Below are 22,949 nucleotides of genomic sequence, written 5' to 3'. Positions count from 1 at the left end.
GCATTGCTTTCTACAAAAAGCAATCCAACATTTGTATTCTATGAGCATTTCAAGTTTTTGTTTGTTTATATATTGTGTGTATACATATACATGAAGTAGTGCATTTTGACAGGTCTCAAATCATACAAACAACTGCATTAGTGATACTGAAACTCTAAAGTGGTTTAGTTTGCAAAAAGTCATTGTTAGCTTTTCCCTTTATGGTTTATTCAGCTGGTTAGTACATGTAGGTAAATATACATGTAGGTATTAATATATGCCTTTCTGTGCGAACAAAGGGTTTCAGCAGAAACTGCAAGCAGAATCAAAAGTAGGTTTCTGAAATTATACAATCTGTTTCAGCAGTGTAATAACTGACTTCATAACAAAAGTATTTGTGTACATTGTTGGCAATGTAGGGTTGTAAAAACTATGCGCTATTTTTACAGACTGACAGAGGGATAAAAGTAGGTAAATTCATAAAAGCATAACTTTTTTTTAAACTCAAGATTGTTATTGTTTTACAATTAACTTATCATGGAAAAGTAGGCGACAAATTATTCCTAGTTACCTCAGGACTGTATGTAGGCATTTATATTTTGTATGTACATTGGGATGTACACAAATAAACAGCCACAGTTTGTATATATATATAACTTGATCGCTAGCTAGACCAGCATGCACCTCATTCCACGCCTAATGCACACGTAAAGAGTATTGCGATAAGGTCTACATGTATGTAAGCATAATGAGAGAAACAATTAATTCAACTCATCTACAAGATGTCTAGTAATAACATACCTCTTCTTGATCGGTAGATATGATGGCACTTTTCCAGACTTTCTGCAGCTGAATATAGGTAGATTGCCTTGATAATAACGAACCAAATACAAACTGCAAGTAATCAAAACATATCATTCCTTTAGTTAATTTGGGTTATGACTCATGACTTACATGTAGGTCCATTTATCTCCATCCAAATATCATTATTTAGTTTTTAATAAGGATGATTTATGATTCATAAGCTACACCGCATGCCAAAATTATACTTCCAAAAAATAAACAACTTCACCCAATTGTTTTCACCTGAACTAAATCCATATTCATAAATACCTCATACAGTTCCGCTATTCCTATTGGTGGAGAGCGCATCACGTGGGTGTGTATAAACCTTTGTTTATAACCAGTAAGAAGTGTTGAAACATGGGCGTGACACGCGAGCTTGCACCTGTTCTTATAAGACAGTTTCTTCATTCCTATTGGTTGAGAGCAATGGCTGAAACAGTTGTGCCACATCACGCAATACGCGCGACGCGCACAGCATTCCCTTTTAAGGAGTTGTTTACCCGAGGGCGGCGGAGGGCTTTACCATTTCATAGCTGGAGGGGTGTTGTGTTGAAAAAATCATTGAACAATTATCATTTTTGCATTTGTTTTACTTTTTGATTAAAAAGTGTTGATGTTTTTGACCGAAAAGGTATTTATGAATGGGAATCAAAGTGTGTTGAATCGGTTTTCAACTAGTGGTTTAAACCCGCCGAGGCCTGGTTCTTGATAATTTAACTCGACTTTGTCTCGGTAAAATTATCAAGAACCAGGCCTCGTTGGGATTAAACCACTAGTTAAAAAACCTCTTCACCACACATGATTCCCTTATTAAAAGTACATCACACTGTGATACAATGAATGATATCAAATGGAGGCAGTGAGAGGATTACAAATTTACAATACTAGACATGGTTCCAGACTTTTGTTTGGAGAGAGCTCACTATAATTTCAACACACAGGAAGATGGAGCAGATTTATTATGCTTGCTGTTGGTGAATGTCTTTTTGAACTTTAACGCAGTACACATTGTACAGTAAGTTTGACCGCTGGTTTTGACAATAAATTTGCACTGAAGAATAAATTCCCAGACATAAACATTTCTGAACTGGTGAGCTATAAGTACAGCTGATTAGAATAACAAGTAATTAACTGCCAGGACAAGATGGAGTCGGCCATTAATCCCATAATGGTTTGAGCTGTCTGATTAATCAGATACACATTAGGAATTCATCACAATCATTACTAAAAAGGCGCATCCTTTATCCGCGACTGTATCTAACAATCCTTGGACTTTTTCTCTTGACCCATCAGCAACTACCTCCCCCCCCCCCCCCCCCGTTTCCTTTGGAGGAGTTAAAGCCAGTCTAAATACATTAGGAAAGTACTATTGATAATGACACTACAGGATGGGCAGTGGTATTACTGTAAAATTGATGGCTTTTAGGGGCCAGTACACAATTAATGAGGCTCGGTGTTAGTCTGCGATGGTCATACTCAGTCAGATGGCTTTACATGAGGTTAAAGGACTGGCTTATGAAGATCGCTATATCAAACCTTTAACATGTTTGAATTATTTCCGCTTAAAAAAATACCCACCCAAATACTCAATCTACTAAAGGGAGAAAGGATATAATAAGGGGAATCAATGTGTGGTGAAGAGGTTTTCAACTAGTGGTTTAATCCCAACGAGGCCTGGTTCTTGATAATGTTACCGATTCAACACACTTTGATTCCCATTCATAAATACCTTTTCGGTCAAAAACATCAACACTATTTGGTCAAAAAGTAAAATAAACGCAACAATTTTTATTGTTCAATGATTTCTTTCAACACAACACCCCTCCAGCTATGAAATGGTAAAGCCATCCGCCGCCCTCGGGTAAACAACTCCTTATAAGGGAATGCTGTGCGCGTCGTGTGTATCGCCTGATGTGGCACCAATGTTTAAGCCGTTACTCTCGACCAATAGGAATGAAGAAACTGTCTTGTAAGAACAAGTGCAAGCTCCCGTGTCACGCCCATGTTTCAACACTTTTCACTGGTCATTAACAAAGGTTTATACACACCCACGTGACGCGCTCTCCACCAATAGGAATAGCGAAACTGTCTGAGGTATTAATGAATATGATTTTAAAATTAGTATTTAAAAAAATCAAATTGAAATCTCACTGTTTGAAAATTTAATTAACAAATACTTTTATGATTGACAAATTATATAGCAAAACATGATACAGTAGAACATGTTTTGTGACTAGCTGATTTATCTTTTGTTTGAATTAAAAGGCAAACATATTCCTTGGCTCTTCTGTTACTAGGCAACCATTTGTGACATTTCAACCATGCACACACTAGGTACTTTGGCATTGGAAATGACACACGAAATAGCAAAGTGTTTGGATTTATGAGTCATCTGGTCATGATTCACAGACTAATAAGACAACATTCATAATTTTGATTCTTAATTCATGATTCATATATCAAGATGATGATGTCATCAATAATCACATGTCTCAAGAAGGGGCAGGTCAATGATAATTTCAGCAATGAAATATTAAATTATTTGCCTCTTTAAACTAAAACTTCAAAAGCAGAGATTTGAATCTTGTTTACTGCAAATTCTTCCAATTTCTGACCACAGTTTAAAAATGTATGTCAAGGAAGTTTTTGTTGAGTTGGCAAGATAACTCATCTAGAACATTAATGTAAAAATCTAAGAGTAAATTGTCATTTATTTTGAATACATCCAAGGTAAAGTTTCTTTCAATGTTGTCTGAACATTTGATTATTTTTTTCATTTTCGTGCAATCCCATTCATTTTAAAATAGTGTAATGATTGTGCATTGGAAATGAATATGATTGTTTGGGATATCAAACTCTGTACTAGTGTAACTGAATACCTTAATATAATGATGTCATTAGGGTTTCGCAAATTATTTTCCATCTTATCTACAAGTTTAAGCACACAGACAATGCTGGCAACTTTCAAAGACCAGTATCTGCACTTACTGGACACTAGCTTGGTAATTGTCAAAGATTGAGCCTTCTCACTTGGTGTATCTCAACATATGCATAAAATAACAAACCTGTGCAAATTTGAGCTCAATCGGTCGTTGAAGTTGCGAGATAATAATGAAAGAAAAAACACCCTGGTCACATGAAGTTGCGTTTAGATGGTTGATTTCGAGACCTCAACCTCTAAATCTGAGGTCTCGAAATCAAATTTGTGGAAAATTACTTCTTTCTCGAAAACTTCAACTCTCATCAGAGACATAAGAACTTAGTGAAAAACACCCTGTTTGAATTATCAAAAACTATATTATTTCCAGAAAAAATACTTCAAGTGAAATTTGTTTACCATCACCACCTTCATGTTAATTTTTTTTTCAAATCTTGCGCAGTTCCTTTAAAGCCTGATAGGATTTCCAGACACAAGTTATTGAGGCTGAGATGGGGCGTAGGAAATGAGATAAGAAATACTAACAATGATCAAAAATGAAAGACAATGAGCAAATAGATTGAGCTCAAACATGCACACCAAAACAAATCTTAATTTGATGCCAATCTGTCAGTCTTTGGGCATGTTGGGACTATATCAAAACATGTACAACCAAACAACCCTTCATAAATTGACATTTGCTCAGCAAAAGTCAACAACAATATTTTTTTAATTGTATAGATCTTTAGTCCGAGTTGATACCTTTCCATTATCGGTGCGGATTCCGATGGCATTAGGAATCACAAACGCCGTCCTCTCCTTGCTTATATTCGTCACAGAACTCATTTCTATCGTTACCTGAAAAACAAATAGAAAAATAGTTGATTTATAAAAGTTCCTGGATTAATGGAATTAGTCCAGAATTGGTGTGATACATCTTTGGTTTTTAAAAGAGTATAATAGTACCCTATTTTCCGACAAAATCATAACAACAATCAACTTGTTAAAACTTCATCCAGCTTAAGGTGATCAAGTTTTCAAGAGCTTGGTCAGTACTTTTATAAAAATTCATAATGGAAGTAATTGAACATGATGTAATTCTTTTCCTACATTAATATTTTTATCAAGTATTATTTATATAGGGTAGCTTCATCAGTGTCAAATCTGGATGCAGTTTTTCACCTCTTTGGAAACATTTGTCAGATTTAAAATAAATCCTCAGATTTTCCTGTCAGTACCAATCACACATCTAACCAGTAAATTAGAGAAACAATTAGGCTACAACGTATACCAAGAAAGTCTGTGCATGCCATGATAGATTCTTATTAAACTTCAGCCATCTTGACCTACTTATAACACAAAAGGAATCCAACATGACTCACATTTTATATTTTATTTATGCAACATGTTATACATTGGTTTGAATGAAAGAAAAAAGGGCTGACCAACTGCTGTTTTACCCGAGGGTTCCAACTAAAATACAATTGACAAAAACAATGTGTTAAAGTGAGAAGTTGAACATGAAGACCTGCACAATCGAAACCCATTGTAGAGAATAATTTTGTTAGGGGGTTATGTGAGGGGGGATGTTATGTTCATACATGTACACATATACTGAAATTGTGATATGTTTGTTTAATAATAATAACAATAATAATAATAATAAAAAACATTTATAAATAACGCCAAATCCATTAAAAATGCTCCCAGGCGCTTTACAACAAGAACCAAAATTCAAAATTTTAACCACAAAAAACTAAATAATTAAAAGGTCCACACGTTACAGGACCACACCATTAAAAACCACAACAATAATAATTGTTTGTGATTAGGTGACAAATCGGCTGTTATCTCTCAGTTCAAGTGATTCTTTGACCAATGACAATGCTTAAGACAGGATTCAATATTAAAGGGATCTAAGACATCACTTGGTTGGTAACTGAAGCATTAAAATAAGTTTATAACATAAACTTCAACCCCCCATTGCTCAATCCTCCAAAATCAACCAACATGAATTGTATAGGATCCCCACTACCCCCAGTGTAGTCTGGAGTTGTGATGGGGAGCTCAAATTACCTGCGTTACAAACGTGAAGATGTGAGAATGGAAACAAATCCAGTTCTGGGAGATGAAGATTCTGCCATGAAGCATGATTTCTTTGATTAAGGCACAGGAATAAGCTGTTTATGAAGAAAGGGAAAGGATTAATGGTGGTTGGTCAAGGTCATTTAGAATGTACGCTGGGTGCTCTGAAATATGAAAGTCAAATTAAAGTGGACTGACTTTGAAAAAATTATTTAAGACATGTGCAGTTGAAACTCTAACAGAAAAAAAAAAAAAGTAGCCTCTTTAACATTTACAGTATTAAAGGCAGTGGACACTATTGGTAATTATTCAAAATAATTATTGGCAAAAACCTTTCTTGGTGACGAGTAATGGGGAGAGGTTGATGGTATAAAACATTGTTAGAATTGGCTCCCTCTGAAGTGCCATAGTTTTTGCGAAAGAAGTAATTTTCCACGAATTTGGTTTTGAGACCTCAGATTTAGAACTTGAGGTCGCGAAATCAACCATCTAAACACACACAACTTCGTGTGACAAGGGTGTTTTTTTTCTTTCATTATTATCTCGCAACTTTGGTGACCGATTGAGCTCAAATTTTCACAGGTTTGTTATTTTATGCATATGTTGAGATACACCAACTGTGAAGGCTAGTCTTTGACAATTACCAATAGTGTCCACTGCCTTCAACATACGTACATGTATCTGTACTTCCTTTTATATGGTGAATATAGAGTATGTTCCATTTTTATAATAATTTGGTTTTACCCTCAAAGATGCATGATAGGCACTATTCTAAATGCCTTTCCTAAAGTCCCGCAGAAAAAAATCTACCAGCACTGTAAAATGAGCCAGGGGCTGAAATTTCACATATTATTGGGACCAACTCAAGGGACTTATCCACTTTCTTGTTGCAAATAATCCACATACTTGAATCTCCAAAAAAGTCCTTAAAAGAGACACAAGAAAATGTTCTGGAATACCGACTCAGACTCAGATTCATAACTATACATTGATCAATCATAATTGTTACTGTGCGTCCCAAAGTCTGACTAAAGTCTGACACGGTCCAACCCCATGTCAAAATGTAAACAAGTCTCTGCTGTTTGAGATGTCTGCTTTGCAGACTGTGTGTGCATTGTGCCCTGTGGTCCATATGGGCTCTATGGGAACCAATGTGAGTAGTGGTTACTGTTTATATGAAGTTGCTATGGTGACCAGGCTTAATAGATCTTTCTTATACGCAGCCGATCTTAAATCTACTTTTTATACTAAAAAAAAGCAGATTTAATTTGTAATTAAGTTTGTTTTTTACCCTTACATGAACATCGATGTGCATTAAGCACTGCATTTTTTTAATCAGTACTTTCCCGAACAAAATCCACAGGCAAAATCTCTTGGGTGGGATTTGAGTGACAATGATCAATCATAATTGTTACTTTTACATGCTTAGAAATTTTTCACAGGTGGGTTTAACATATAGCATATTATTAAAAATGAGTTGGCACGAATGAATGATAAAATGTACTTGAACCAATGCAGCATTTTAAATGGTCTCTTCAGATTGAATAATTAACATCCATACCTTCTGGGGATGAAGCGCTGAATAAAGAAAGTTCTTTAAAAATGCATTCATGTACGGATGTGCGTTAATATTTGTGGGTCACCTCTATGAGCAGTTTGTATGAGCGACATTGCTTTGCATACATGTACATAGGTGGCCAGGGGTAACATGACCAACTCATTGCAATGAAATGGTTCTGTAGATTCCTTGGGGAAATTTTCATTGTTTATGGAACATAGAAAGATGAAATCTTAGAGTCACGTTCTACCTTGAAGGATGTCTGGGTATTACGCATTCAATTTTCAGCTTAATTAATATTTTTAAAGCTTAAGACGATGACAGAAAATCTAACGGTGCTTTTAATGTTATACCTAAGAAAAAAAGCACAGAATTTACAATAATTATCTGCTTTATCACAGATCCGCCACTTCTTCAAAGAAGAGAATTTTGTGTACATTGTCATCCACAAACTAGTGTCCTCTTTTCTCCTACACAATGCAACGCTTAATAACTAGTTTTTTTTTTAAGCACATTTTACAATAATGTATCTATACTTTCTTCCATTTAATTAAACCTTGAAGACACTGTACACCTTTGGTAATTTTCAAAGACCAGTCCTCTCACTTGGTGTATCTCAACATATGCATAAAATAACAAACTTGTGCAAATTTGGACTCAATTGGTCGTCGAAGAGAATAATGGAAGAAAAAACGAACTTGTTTCACAAATTGTGTGCTTTCAGATGCCTTTGACTCGATACCTCAGCTGAGTTCTCTTATTCAATTCAAACATTTTAGTGAGAAATTACTTCTTTCTCAAAAACTCTGCTACATGTACTTTTCAGAGGGAGCCGTTTCTCACAATTAATTTTGTTTTACTATCAACAGCTCTCCATTGCTCGTTACAGCAAGTAAGTTTTTATGTTAACAATTATTTTGAGCAATTACCAATAGTGTCCAGTGCCTTAAAAAAACAAAGCTTAGTTTTAAATACTCCCTAAGATGCACACAATCACTAGCAACAATAAAACACACTTAGAGAACAATGGTACACAACGCCATCTTTACCCTGGTGAATTTCAGTTTAAACAAGTGGGTGAATTCTTATTTTTAACTCTAGATCTCTTTCTTAGGCGCACAACCTCCCAACGCTTAAAGAGGGAGTTAAAATGACCTGCGGGACTACGACTGTCATGACTGTAGGAGTCAAACAACCAGTTTGCTGCCTCTTCGATCACACATTCGGGGAAAAAACATGACAGAAAAAACACCCTTGTTGCACAAATTTGTGTGCTTTCCAACTTTCCAACAAGGCTTCATACATGAAGACTTTTTCAGAGTCAAATAATTTAGTGAGTCAAAAACTGCATGTATGATACTTCAGAGTAGTTTCTCACAATGTTTTATACTAACAACAGCTCTTCTTTGCTCGTTGGCACATAAGTTTTCAACCTTCGTAATTACCAAACATATCCAGTGCCTTTAACAGTTTGTGTCAAGTTTATTTGTTCTTTTATCAAATCTTGTTATTGATTTAGACAAGTAAGTGGAATTTTGTATTTCTGTGTATGAAACTATTTGATGTGGTTGAAAATGTTGACCACTTGACTCCTCACTAAAATACTTACATACAATGACTCTTTCACTACTTGGTACGAAACTAAATAGTTTATGGAACTGTCTGTTTCGACTATCATGGCTCATTTCCTGGAAAACAAAAACAGAACAAGAGAAGAATTAGTATTTCTTATCAAACTGAATTGACTATAAAAACAAAAGGGATCAATTAAGATCCCTAACTAACCCTTCTTAATTTGGCAAGGAATACAATTCGGTGACCAGACCTCTTATGTTTTAGGATATAATTTTATTTTAAACATCTGGTTCATGGTTTTCACAATGTATTGAAATATTATAACCCAAACCAAGGTAATGTAATCATCCAAACTGATAAAATCATACTGAAAATGTTGTGTGCCTGGAAGAAGGGCGCCAGGCTCTTCGCCAGTCTCCTAGCCGCACAATACTTTTTCCATTATCAAAAGGATAGAAGCAATAAAATGGCATTTTTGTTGCAAGAATTATCCCAAAGAGATTTTTTCCCGTTCTTATGCATTTTTTGTATGCACCAACCAAAAATACTCAGTCCGTGTACATGTATTATCATAAATACGATTTGAAACTTTGCATGGTGGAAGTACGACGTTTCGATCAGAGCATACTGATCGAAACGTCGAGTTGAAACCAAGGTTCTTTTCAGAACCACCCCAACTCATTAGAGATAGTCATTACATGGTGTTACTGCAAACCTTTCCATATATATGTATTATCATGTTTATCTAAAAGCACATTTTACTCGGTCTATAATTGTATGTGTACAAACAGATTCTGCTGTTTGATTTTGACAAAACAGCCTGGACCCGAGAGGTGGTTCATTTTGTTTCACTATATTTCACCATTTGCAAACTGTTAATTTGTGCCATCATGTACATGTATTATACACACAGATTCTGCTGTTTGACTATGAAAAGCAGCTGAAAAGACCCAAGGGGCAAGAAATTGCATTTTTAATCAAACTGAATTGACTATTAAAACCATAGGGATCAATTAGGATCCCGGATCAACCCTTCTTGGCAAGCGATACCAAGTATAATGTGATATTATATGAACATCTAGTTTTTATTGTTTTTGTAATGTTTTGAAACATGATTTACCCCCAAAATCATGGTAACCAGTTACCTGAACTGCTGGAATCAAATACTGAAAATGTTATGTACCTGGAAGAAGGGCGCCAGGCTCTACACCAGTCTGCCTTAGTGCCAGTCTCCCAGCCACACAAGGTACTTTATTTTCATTTACAAAAGGCTAGAAGCAACAAAATGGCTCCTGACAAATAAAGTGCCATTGCTGTTACATTTTTGTTGCTAGAATTACCCCAAAGAGATGTTTTCCCATTCCAATGCACAATTTTTTCTTCTATGGTGAATAATGAACAGACAACCGCTCATTTACTCAGTCCATGCATACAATAATATTCTGCTGTTTGATTATGACAAAAAGGCGTGGACCCAAGAAGGCGAGTCAAGGGGTTACTGATGACACACCTCCTGAATCAAGGTTGATTTTGTTTTGTAATATTTGTTCATTTGTAAACTTTTAACTTGTGCCACCATGTATACAGATTCTTCTGTTTGACTACGACAAATAGGCGTGGACCCAAAAGGGTCCGTCAAGGGGTTACTGACTCACCTCCTGAATCAATAGGTTGATTTTGTTTGTAATATTTGTTCATTTGTAAACTTTCAACTTGTGCCACCATGTATACAAACAGATTCTTCTGTTTGACTTTGACAAATAGGCGTGGACCAAAGAGGGTCAGTCAAGGGGTTACTGACACCCCCTGAATCAATAGGTTAATTTTGTTTCGTAATTATTGTTCATTTGTAAACTTTTAACTTGTTCCACCATGTATACAAACAGATTCTTCTGTTTGACTATGACAAATAGGCGTGGACCCACACTCAGAAAACAAATGGTAAAAAGATGTTTTGTACAAAAAGTTATGTAAGAAACTACCTAACTTAAGTAAAACACGGCCAAAAATATATACTGATTTGTAATGTAAAAAAATATATACATGTTTTGAGAGTAAGTATTGCAGTTAATCAAAGTTATGTAAGATTTACCGAAGTAAAGAGAAACTTTACATGGCATTGGTAGGTCTTACAAGGAACTGTGAAAAGAATCCGATGTTTACTTGCAAGTTATGTTTTTCCCCCGCGTGTGCGCACGCGCGTGTCTGCGTGACAAGTTGCTAACGTCTCAGTCCATGCAGTCATGTCGTTCGTGCTCGGCGAGCAAAAGTTACAAGAATGGGGATTTGTGCCCCTAGGTGGACGTATTAAAAGGTGAGTTTCTCAGAAGTTGTTACGATCTACAGCCATATCTACTGATGCGTGTCGTATTAGTTTTTGTTAGTTTTACAACCATTAAAATTTGGCCTACATGTTTGCCATGAACTTGAAGATGTATACAGCGCTATAGTGCTGATATAGCAAGACAACATGTTGCAACACGTTACAACACATGCTCACTTTATAGCGCTGCAGACATGTTCACGTTTATGGCAAACATGTAGGCCGAAATGGTTGTAAAAACTAACAAATAATAATACGACACACATCAGTGTCTGTATTTGACTGAAGATCGCAATTTTTTTGAGAAACTCACCTTTCAATACGTCCATCAAGGAGCAAAATCCCCATGCTTGTAACTTTTGCTCGACGAGCACGAACAGGCAGTAAAGCCTTAAAGTCGTGTTAGAACAAACTCAAACGTTCAGACGGGAAAAGGGTACGTACAACGGTAAAAAGATGTAATTTTGTACAACTACAAACAATCCAAGTAAACATTTTACCTAAACAAACGGTAAAATAATAATAATTACACAGCTACAAGGTAAATCAAAGTTTTTACCCATTAAAAGGGTAACGCGGAATAGTTTTACATGTAATAAAAGTGTAAGGTTTACACAATCAATGTGTAATATTTTACATATCTAGCGTTTACTTCAAATTTATGTAAATATTTTTACTCCTAAACGAAGTAAGTTTGTAAGTCTTTGTTGTGTAAGTTTTACCCTGCAACGAACTGGTAAAAGTTTACCTAAACTGTTAGCAGGTTCACCCCCTGCCTCTAAAACATGTTTTTATTTTACACGACTTGTGTAAATATTTTTTTGAGTGCAAGAGGGTCAGTCAAGGGGTTACTGACACCCCCTGAATCAATAGGTTAATTTTGTTTCATTATATTTGTTCACTTGTCAACAGTTTTTTTGTGCCATCACATACATGTAGCCCTAATCTTGCAACATAGTGAAGTTCCAACTCAAGCCTGTTTTTGATCTGCATACACAGTGCTGCTATCAAGCACACATAATAAGAACACGCAGTTTGAAAACTGTATATTTGAAAGTTTACCTTTACATGTTTTGTAATGAAGCAGCTAATCAAACACAAGAGCCTATGCCTGTTATCATCCATGAGAAATCTACAGCTTGTTTCCCAGTCAGCATCAACTGTACCATAGGGTCTTATCCTACGGCTAGATATGCTTGGTCACGCAACTATTGATCACTTTATCATTTGCCTGCATCTCCCCCATACTGATATGTTATCGTAACATTTACACTGTCACTGCATTCTTGGGGAAGGGAAACATTCTGTGTTAAGTTGTGTGTCTACGAATGAAGTATCACTCTAAGACACACATTAAATTAGCAAGATTAATTAAGTTCTATATGTATTGATTACTTTAGGTAGGGGTCGAGTGCACTGCACACAAATTCTGGTGTTGTCAGAGTGTAGGTTCAGGTCCCAGACATGGAACTTGTGTCCTTGAGCAAGGCACTTGACCACAGTCACTTTGTACTTCAGATGAGACATAGAGCCATAGGTCATGTCTGTTGTGTTTAATGCACAGGTTATTAAGAACCCAGTCATGCCAGTACACTTATTGTAAAGAGGTGCTTGAATTGCCCTGAGTTTCTGGCTTGCTTGCAGAAGCGTGTGCTAGACTCACTTTGTTATTCCTTTTCAAGATGTTGTATTATGGTTGGTTTGTCTCATAAAAACATTCTTAAAACAACCTCCACCTTATTTGAGATAATGGCACCAAGACTATCATTGATGAAGAATTGGCACATTAGAAATATTCACCATTATTTTTTTTTCATAGATAACAACATGTACATTGTACAATGTTCATTAGGTACAGGTACATTATTGTGATTTATAGAAAGGTTTACAGTAACACCATATAATGGCTATCTCCATTGAGTTGGGGTGGTTCTGAAAAGAACCGTTGGTTTCAACTCTTCAACTCTAGTAGTTGAAACCGACGGTTCTTTTCAGAACCACCCCAACTCATTAGAGATAGTCATTACTGAAACCTTTCTATATCGTATTTCCACCATGCAAAGTTTCAAATCTTACTATGTGATTTGATCTTAAAAATGGCATGTCGTGGGTGATTGGTCTAGTTCACCAGAATACTCTGGTGTTGTCAGCAGCAGAGTGTGGGTTCTAATCACAGTCATGACACTTGTGCCCTTCCCTAAGGCAATCGACCATAATTGCTTGTAAAACCTTGGGAAGGTAGTGCATTCTGTTCTACTTCATAGCCAGCCTCATATACACTGTGGTGGATCATACCAATGCCAACAGATCTTTAGGGACTTCGAAAGGGGTACAACCCTGTTTCAGTCTGTAGTAGGTGCAGAGGTGGCATTATTTATGTACCCTGGTGACAGAATTGTTTGTGTAGACAGCTCAATAAGTTAAGTGTAAACCATTACTATATCAAGGCGACATCTCATTTTTAACCTTTTTTATAATAAATAAGTTTTAAAAATTACCTCAGCAAAATTGTGGGTTATTTCACAGAGCGTAAACTCAAGATCAGGCCACTAGTTTTAGTGTTGGCCGGTAAACGTACGAGTGCACAAAATTTGACTGGACAAGGTTGAAAGTCTTTTTTTTTTTTTTTTTTTTTTTTTACTGTGTAACAAAACAACATTATGCTCTTTTAATACAAATGTTGCCTTTGTTCTTATGAATACCATTCAATGCTAAATTGAGTAATGACAGACTTTGGCCTGTACCCTATGTACCCTAGCAGACTATTTTTTGATAACTTTTTCTTTCTTTAATGTTCTTAAAATGTGTATATCTTTTTGGTAACTCCAGCCTCTGGATATGCCCTTTCTCGAGTAATCTGGCCCTGCAAATGACAACAAGGGAGTTCAATGTCATAAGCTTGAACACTTTGCTCCCTGAAGTTCAATTTTAAGAACACTCCCTTGAAGAATGTGTAAAAACCTGAGATACACGCACCACACGCAAGGGGATATATTACAGGCAGAAATCAATCGCCTTGCTTAGAAAAACACTTTTAGCAACTGGAGAGTTGGAGTTAGTCAGGAATGTGTAGGTTTTAATTACATTCTCGGTAAAATTATCAAGAACCAGACCACTAGTTGAAAACCTCTTCACCACACATTGATCATGAAATCTTTCTGGATTATGAGTAATGGGGAGAGGTTGATAGTATAAAACGTTGTGAGAAACGGCTCCCTCTGAAGTGACGTAGTTTTCGAGAAAGAAGTAAATTTCCACGAATTTGATTTTGAGACCTCAGATTCAAGCATCGGAAATCCATGGGGAAATCACAAATTATCTTAAGTACAAATGTATACGTGACATATAGAGATCACTGAACAATTTAAAAGGTCACATTGTAACATTTAAAACAGGTGTATTCCTAAAATACTCAAGGCTCAATTTGGAGATGTAGTAAGGAATTCTTTTTTAGAGGGGGATGTGACATTCTACCTGAAGGCCTGAAGTGAAGGAAATATCCTACAAAGAGATAATTAAGTTCAGTTAAAACTTAATTTCATTTGACATTTCTTGTTTAATTTCTTTTTGCCAGTTCAAATTTGCTTGAGCAATAATTTTACTGAAATTGTGTAAATATTAAAAACCTAACCTTATAGTCCTTAACTTTACCAACTTTAAAGTAAGTAATAGTCAAAGGCCAGTGTTCTCACTTAGTGTATCTCAACATATGCATAAAATAACAAACCTGTGAAAAATTGAGCTTAATTGGTTATCAGAGTTGGGAGAAAATAATGAAAGAAAAAACACCGTTGTTGGACGAAATTGTGTGCTTTCAGTAGAAATAAAAAACTTCTACATGTACATGTGTAGCAAGAAGTTTTTTTGTTATTTTAGTGAGAAATTACCTCTATTTCAAAATCTATGCTACTTCAGAGGGAGCCGTTTCTCAAAATGTTTTGTGCTATCAATAGCTCTCCAATGCTCGTTACCAAGCCAGTTTTTAAGTTAATATTTGTTTTGAGTAATTACCAAACGTGTACCTTCCCTTTAAGTCAATCTACCTTTGAAGTTAGCCTCACAATTCTTAAGTACTTGTTTTTTCTGCAGAGTTGTCACTATTTTTGGGACTTTAAAAACTTGCTTAAAGCTGAAGTGTACCCTGAAATAGAAATGCATCCTGAACATTTTACACATATCTACTTTTTATTAGGGTGGCGATAACCCATAATAATTAGGTCTAGCAACCAGTGCCTTTGGGATTTATCGTGTTCATGCTCCAACAGTGAGATTTTGATTGTAATCTTTAGCTTGGTGTGTGCACTTCCAGCCATTTTAGCTCAACTAAAGTTCAAACCATTCATAAGCCCGCCGGTTACAAATCAGGGAACTCCATTATGTAAATGGTTCAATTCACAGGTATTTCTCCCTACAAACAAATGTAGATGTTTGTTGTACTGTCACTGTTGTACACAAGGTACATTTACATCCCTTAGTTGTTTGGTAGGGTAAGGCTGTGTCCGAACTGGGCCAAATTTCAAGGCTCTGCTGAAAGCAGCGTAAGGCCACATAAAACAAAAAAAATTGTTGATCGTCCTTTTTTTTGGCGGATCGGGGAGGTTTTTTTTTTTTTTTTTTTTTTTTTTTTTTAAGTTTTGTTGACATGCCAAATATGAAATCAAGAATAAAAAAATCATCACAATCACTATAAAACAGAGGGTTTGTGTGTTTTTGATGTTTTCAATAGTTTTGTCAAACAAATTTAACTCCACAGTGTAGCCCAAGTAAATATTTAAAGAATTGTTCTTGCTTTGCCAACATGAATAAAAACCTTCTTTAAACATCTGTTCAAACCTATACATTTTGAAAAAAAATATCAGCTGATAATCTGGGCAGTAAAAGTATAAAGAGATATCCAGACATGGGAAAAATAACAGAACACAATGTCAGACACTGTCAGACCATGACCTCAGCACCAGTCCTTGACACTACTGCACAACATTTCTGCCACGCCTTGTTACTGGCTTTGCCATGCAGATGCTACAATGAGGGTAGTATCCTGCTTTTTCAACCATTTGACCAAAAATATCATTGAAAAGGTTGTTTTTTATGATATTAAAAAAAAAAAAAAATGGGTTCGGGGGTTTTTTGAACAGTCGGGCGGGGACGATCAACAATTCTTTTTTGATGTGGCCTAAGCAAAGAATCCGCACTTGATAATGCAGGGAATTATTTGCTTGTGTCAAGCGTTTTTCAGGGGTTAGCAGGGAAATTTTGGCTAGTGCTTACTACTCTACATTGCTAGGCGTTCTTGACTTACACAGCTAGCACTGAAATTTTGCTATTGCACAGTAAGCAAAGAACGGTGATTGTAAGCGCAGAATTCAGCAATGCCATGAAGACCGGTCCGGATAGCTTTGGTAGTAGCTTTTAGCCAGAATGCCAAAAAGTCCTATTCTTCAACATTGTCAATGGGCAGCCAGCAGTCAATCATAGCCGCAGTTGATCATAGCCACAGCCAAAGACCACTAAGTTCTAGTTAAGAGCCCTGTTTGGTTATCTAAAAACAAAACAAAAACGTTTTTCAAGTTGGACTACTGTGTAACGGTAATTTTTTTTTTAGAATGGTCAGATAGTGATTTTTGTTTTGAATAACATGTCCAGGGGTTGATTGGAAGGAGAGCATAGAATATCACACACATGTAATCGTACAACTGGTACACCTCAAACACAAGTGCTTTAAAGGCACTAGACACTATTGGTAATTACTTAAAATAATTGTTGGCATAAAAACTTACTTGGTAACAAGCAAGGGAAAGCTGTTTATAGTATAAAACATTGTGAGAAACTGCTCCCTCTGAAATAACGTAGTTTTTGGGGAAAGAAGTAATTTTCCACTAAAATATTAGAATTGATTTTGAGACCTTTTGCGTAAGGTCTTGAAATCACAACTTGTGTGACAAGGGTGTCTTTCTCACAACTCCAACTACCAATGAGTTCAAATTTTCATAGGTTTGCTATTTTATGCATGTTAAGATACACCAAGTGAGAAGGCTCAGTCTTTGACAATTACCAAAAGTGTCCAGTGCCTTTAACTCTACATGTTGTTTACATGAGAAACATGTAGGTCCATGCAGGTCCATGCAGGTCCATGTAGGTCCATGCAGGTCCATGCAGGTCCATGCAGGTCCATGCAGGTCCATGCAGGTCCATGCAGGTCCATGCAGGTCCATGCAGGTCCATGCAGGTCCATGCAGGTCCATGCAGGTCCATGCAGGTCCATGCAGGTCCATGCAGGTCCATGCAGGTCCATGCAGGTCCATGCAGGTCCATGCAGGTCCATGCAGGTCCATGCAGGTCCATGCAGGTCCATGCAGGTCCATGCAGGTCCATGCAGGTCCATGCAGGTCCATGCAGGTCCATGCAGGTCCATGCAGGTCCATGCAGGTCCATGTAGGTCCATGCAGGTCCATGTAGGTCCATGCAGGTCCACCTGAGAAAATTTGAGCTCAACTGGTCGTCGTCGGAGTTGCGAGATAATAATGAAAGAAAAAACACCCTTGTCACACAAAGTTGTGTGCTTTCATATGCTTGATTTCGAGACCTCAAATTCTTAATCTGAGATCTCGAAACAAATTCATGGAAAATTACTTCTTTCTCGAAAACTACATTACTTCATCAGAAGGAGCCGTTTCTCACAATGTTTTGTATTATATAACTGACATACAGATCCTTGTCATTTGATTGGTGGAACTTACTTCACATGACATTCACTATTACTCCCATCCGCACCGGAATCAAAAAGACCTATTCGCCCATGGGGAATAGCATTTCCCATTCAACAGTTAGGATCATCCTTGTTCCAAATGTTTTTGAGCAGTACAGCGCCGCAACGCCGCTGCTAAAACAAAGGAGCACCTGTGCAAAAGGTTGTGATCTGATTGCTATTAAATTTGTGCATTTGTTCCGAACCAGTAATTTGTGTGATTTTTCATTATGTTACACTTTTAAATACATCAAATGACAAGGATCTATAATATGTCAGTTATATAAAACAAATATTGAGTGGCTTTAATTCGTGGAATGGCGGAAGGAATATTATCGCAAGGTAAAATTTTGACTGTTCCATTTCACGAGGCGAAATCAATCAGTTTAAAGAAGTGTTTTCATTGAATCCCAAAACAAGTTCCATTTCCACTCTGAGCTACTCAATATTTGTATACTATCAACCTCTCCCCATTACTCATTACCAGGTAAGGTTTTATGCTAATAATTATTTTGAGTAACTACCAACAGTTTCCACTGTCTTTAAATATACTTCACTAAAATGTACTATTTAGGTAAGTTTGACCACTTAATTCTTTTAGTAAGATGTGAATATTAATTACTTAACATGGCTTTGCCATTTTGATTTCACCTTTTGTTTAAAGGTCATTTTACGTTTTTGTTTGTTTATGTGAATAGTACCAATATTCTGGCAGAACCAAAACAAATGAAAACAGATTCCCTCAGTTTTATTTGAAAGCATTTTGTTTGAGAAGTTTTAATTACATTGTATTTTGTAAGAAAGTATAGTATTCTGTCACCTGGTTTTGCTGTGTAGAATTTTGTTTCATTGAATATTGACAAGTTCCATTTTCTTTCAATTAACTAACCAAATCAATCAGTTTAAAGAAGTGTTTTCATTGAATCCCAAAAAAGGTTTTTCTCAGTGTTTCACTTCCATGAAATGATTTTCCCCTGAAACATTTCTTCATAGAGATAAAACAATGTACCTGCAAACAGGCTCATTGTTATGGGAAACCAAAAATGTCAGCCACTTTGAAAGTGACTTTCTGTCACTATTGGCTTTCCTTAGTGCCAGGGTTCTTGTCTTTTGTTTTGTTTCTAGTGTTTTGTGTACCGCCCCCACTGGAGGTTGTTTCCTACGTATAGATGTATCTGCCGGCGGCCAGGCCAGGTTCCTCAGTACTTTGCTTGTACGTGTATTTAACATTTTTGTATTTTTCTTTAAACTATTGTAGCGCTTGTTTTTGTAAATCTTTGATGAGAATTTTTTTTGTATGTGTTTTTTCATCTTTGCTGACAAATAAAATGAAATGAAATGGAACGAGTATGACTTGATGTGCGCATGACTTGGGTGTGCCCAAACTGGTGTGCGTACTAGTTGGCTCATGTAGAAGTTGGTTTACTGTAAATTGATTCATGTTTTCAAAAATTGGATTTGTTAGCAGTGTCAATTATATTATCAATTTCATCTTAAAAAGGTAAAACAATTTTTATCATTTTCGATAAAAAAAATTCCACATGTTATCTGACATCCTTTTTTTGACCTTTGATTATCAGCAAATCACATGCGGATGACTTGTACATTGTACATTGTATGCAAACAAACCTTAATACACATGTACATTTCCTAAACCGTTCAGTACACATTATTCTGTGATATTTTTCTCAACTTTGCTGAAGATGAAAGCTAAATTGCAGTCATGGAATATTTGACCTTAATGCAATGAGCAGTCCTCTCTTTATTTGTAGTCTTCCACTCAAACTCAATTATAACCTACAATCACTGATGTACCTGATGTACTCAAAGCAAGGATAATTCAATTATAATCCACAATGACAACAGAGAGAAAGAACTGAACAATCCAAGGATGAACAGCAGTAAAAGTCCTGCTCTTTGCCTGCTTCATTTTCTGAGCCGATATTACAATCAAACTGGAGGGTAAGGTAACTGCTTTTACAGAAGGGAAGGTTTACTTTCAGTAACCACTGCTAAAATTATGGAAATAAAAACTTACTTGGTCAGAAGTACTGATTATTGTCTTCTGCATTCTTTTACGTACTTTTTAGGATGGAAATAAATGTTATATTTTTGGCAATATCTCAAAAAAAGCCCTTTCGATATTAAATTTTCTCAGGTTAGTTTTGATGTATTTATTTGTATTTAGGATTCAAACAATTTTTAAAAAATTGAAATCAAAGTTAGAATCATTTAGAAATGATTCTAATTTTGATTTCAGTTTAACTTGTCATGTGTGGGCTCAAAATGAAAGAGGTGCTAGGGAACCTGTAACAATGAAAATACAATCTGCAGTATTTGGCTGACAACAAAAGCAACATCTTGTCACTGTTTTGGAAATTTTGTTGTTTAAGGGAAGCTCTCCATGTAAGGAATTGGTCCAAGGTGAGTCGATATGTAAGCAACAAATGACTGGTTTCCGCGTAGTGTCAGAGTGTGAAGCAATTGTGTGACTTGCTGCAGTTTTGTTTTGCAGGAACCAATCAGATTAGCAGAAAACTACTCAGTGTTCATTGTGTGAAGAATTAAGAAGCTACATGTAGTAATATACATTTTGTACAATACACCATGCAAGCTCTAGCTTTATTGTGGGCTTGGCCTTGGACCCTAGACAGTGAATGTCTTTTGATTTGATTAAGCATGATCTGATGTAGCACTTTGTGATGGGCAATCTGTGACTATGCGTTCTTATATTATGATCTCACAAGTGAAAGTATTCTATTTCATCTTCCACCATGTCCACATGAAAACAATGATGACACCAAACAACACAATATCCAATAGCAACATGGTTGCTATTGAGTATTGTGGTTTGCTGTTAGTGATGCCACTGTTGGTATAAATTGGTATTGTGTGAATTCATATTCTGTGTGGACACTTTACAAAGGTTGTACAAAACATGTCATGGGAGAGTTAACAACTGGGGAAAAGTATGTCCACAGAAAGTGTGCCCACAGTAACAGGATCCTACATACATTTACTCAATAATTTCACATCCGTTAATCTGTAATGGCTGATTCTAAACACCTGTTTGCATTGATCAGTTAAAAACAAGATTCAAATAATTAATCTGGGAGTGCAATTTGATCGATTTGCATAATTATTGTTAATTAGGGCAGTCAGTATCTGATTTCTGTATCATCAATGTTTTAAGTTTTCTTAAATTGTGAGATAAATCTGATCATGATTCTTTTCAAGAGTAATTACCTTTTAGACATAGAAGAATAAAAACTATAAAAGAGGTGTTGCCACTTAAAACTAAAAACCAGATCAACAAAAAAGAGAATACAATTGATAGTTTTTGGCGATAATGCACAAACACTGAAAAAAAAAAAAACCCACCAGACCCCAAAAAATTAATCAAAAGGATATGTTATAGAAAGGTTTGCGGTAACACCATGTAACAATTATATCTAAATGAGTTGGGTTGGTTCTAAAAAGGATACATGTAGGTGTTATTGTTGTTGTAGGAACACTTAGAAAGTCTTAAACAGAAACAATAAGTGCTCACTGTTAGTGTCACACAAACAAAACTCTCAAACGGGTGCTGTGCTGTTCAACAAACACAAACAAATGAAGAACACTTTGAGTCTTGCTTGGTTTAAAAGTTACACAGATTTAACAGAAAGGTTTCTGCCTTGAGTTCGAATATCCTCAAATTGTTACTTAATACCGAAAGGTGTTTACGAAATACTTTTGCAGTAAGGTTTTACATAAAATGATTACCTAAGGCTTGTTTTAAATAAACAAGTTGAAATCGAGATATTATAACATCATCTCAGTTTTCAACATACTTATTTAAAATGTTTTATAACTGTTTTTTTTTTCCAAACTGTTTGAACTTGAATATTTTATTTTAGTTTTTATGTTATCACTTGTACCAGTAAAAAAGTATCCTGCATAAAGCACCAACGAATGTCTTCTCATAAAAATTGTTTGACTTATTCAAGTGTCATAAATTCTGCATGCAATATTACTGGTCATATCTCTTACATACGTAAACAACTTGTAAAAATGACATTACAATGCCTCCCACATAAGCAAAACCTATAAAAACATGTAAAACCACAATGGATAGCAGCAGGCATCGTAACATACATAAACCTCTTTCCAGAATTATTTGAATTACATACACGCTAAATTATATTTCCAGCGACATGTTCTACGATTGAATATCCAGCACAAAGACCAGTGATCATTGGTAGACAAAGACAAACCATGCAAGTCTCGCGCATACATGTACATTTTAGAACAATTTGGTCCCACAGACTTAATTTTGCTTCAAGGCTTTCACAGTCTACCTTAAATACTATGTTGTTACAGGAAAAAAAACTGCTTCAAACTAGCTGTTTTTAAAGGTTCCAGAATTCACGAGTGTGAAAATGGATGTAAAAGTTTATTTTTATTTTGTGCTTTCCCAGATTTTCATTTTCACCAATTTTATCTAAAAACATGGCTTAAAAAGTTTCCTCCACGATACAAAAATATGGACCAATATACACGTTTTTGTGTTTACAAAAATGAATGGTTAAAATATGTTAAGCATTGCCAAATTATCACAGATCTTTAAAATAAATTTTGTCCTTATAATGTAAGAGGGACGTTCCATTTCTGCAAAACATTTCTGTTATTTCTTTATTTTGAAAAACCTGCATCAAATCCGTGTCAGTTATAACCCCTTTTTGTTATTAAGGGTGAGGCGTGTGAATGTTTTGTTTAGTCCTTCAAGCATTGTGCCAGTTAACATACAATAAAGTAGAGATTTACTCTGTTAGTGGGGAGATGTTTTCGTTCAAAAAACAACAGCTGCCAAACAGAAAAAGCTAACCTTTCAACAAGACTGTTTTCTTGTTTCAAAGTGATATGGCAACCATAAAATGTA

At 35.8% G+C, this 22,949-nt stretch overlaps 1 protein-coding gene across 4 annotated transcripts in view; it reads right to left on the bottom strand.

Annotated features, from left to right (window-relative positions):
• LOC139941601 (uncharacterized) overlaps positions 1–22,949 on the bottom strand; it is a 92,465-nt gene that overhangs the window by 20,369 nt on the left and 49,147 nt on the right. For all 4 annotated transcript variants that reach the window (XM_071938171.1, XM_071938173.1, XM_071938174.1 and 1 more), the window contains 4 exons: positions 8,995–9,073; positions 5,819–5,922; positions 4,505–4,600; positions 781–873 (listed from right to left, as the gene is read on the bottom strand). In XM_071938171.1, coding sequence (XP_071794272.1) covers positions 781–873; positions 4,505–4,600; positions 5,819–5,922; positions 8,995–9,073 — 372 coding nt within the window. The remainder of the gene's footprint in view (positions 1–780; positions 874–4,504; positions 4,601–5,818; positions 5,923–8,994; positions 9,074–22,949) is intronic.

Source organism: Asterias amurensis, chromosome 9, assembly GCF_032118995.1.
Source record: "Asterias amurensis chromosome 9, ASM3211899v1".
Taxonomy (NCBI): Eukaryota; Metazoa; Echinodermata; class Asteroidea; order Forcipulatida; family Asteriidae; genus Asterias; species Asterias amurensis.
This window is presented reverse-complemented; position numbering and strand designations above follow the sequence as displayed.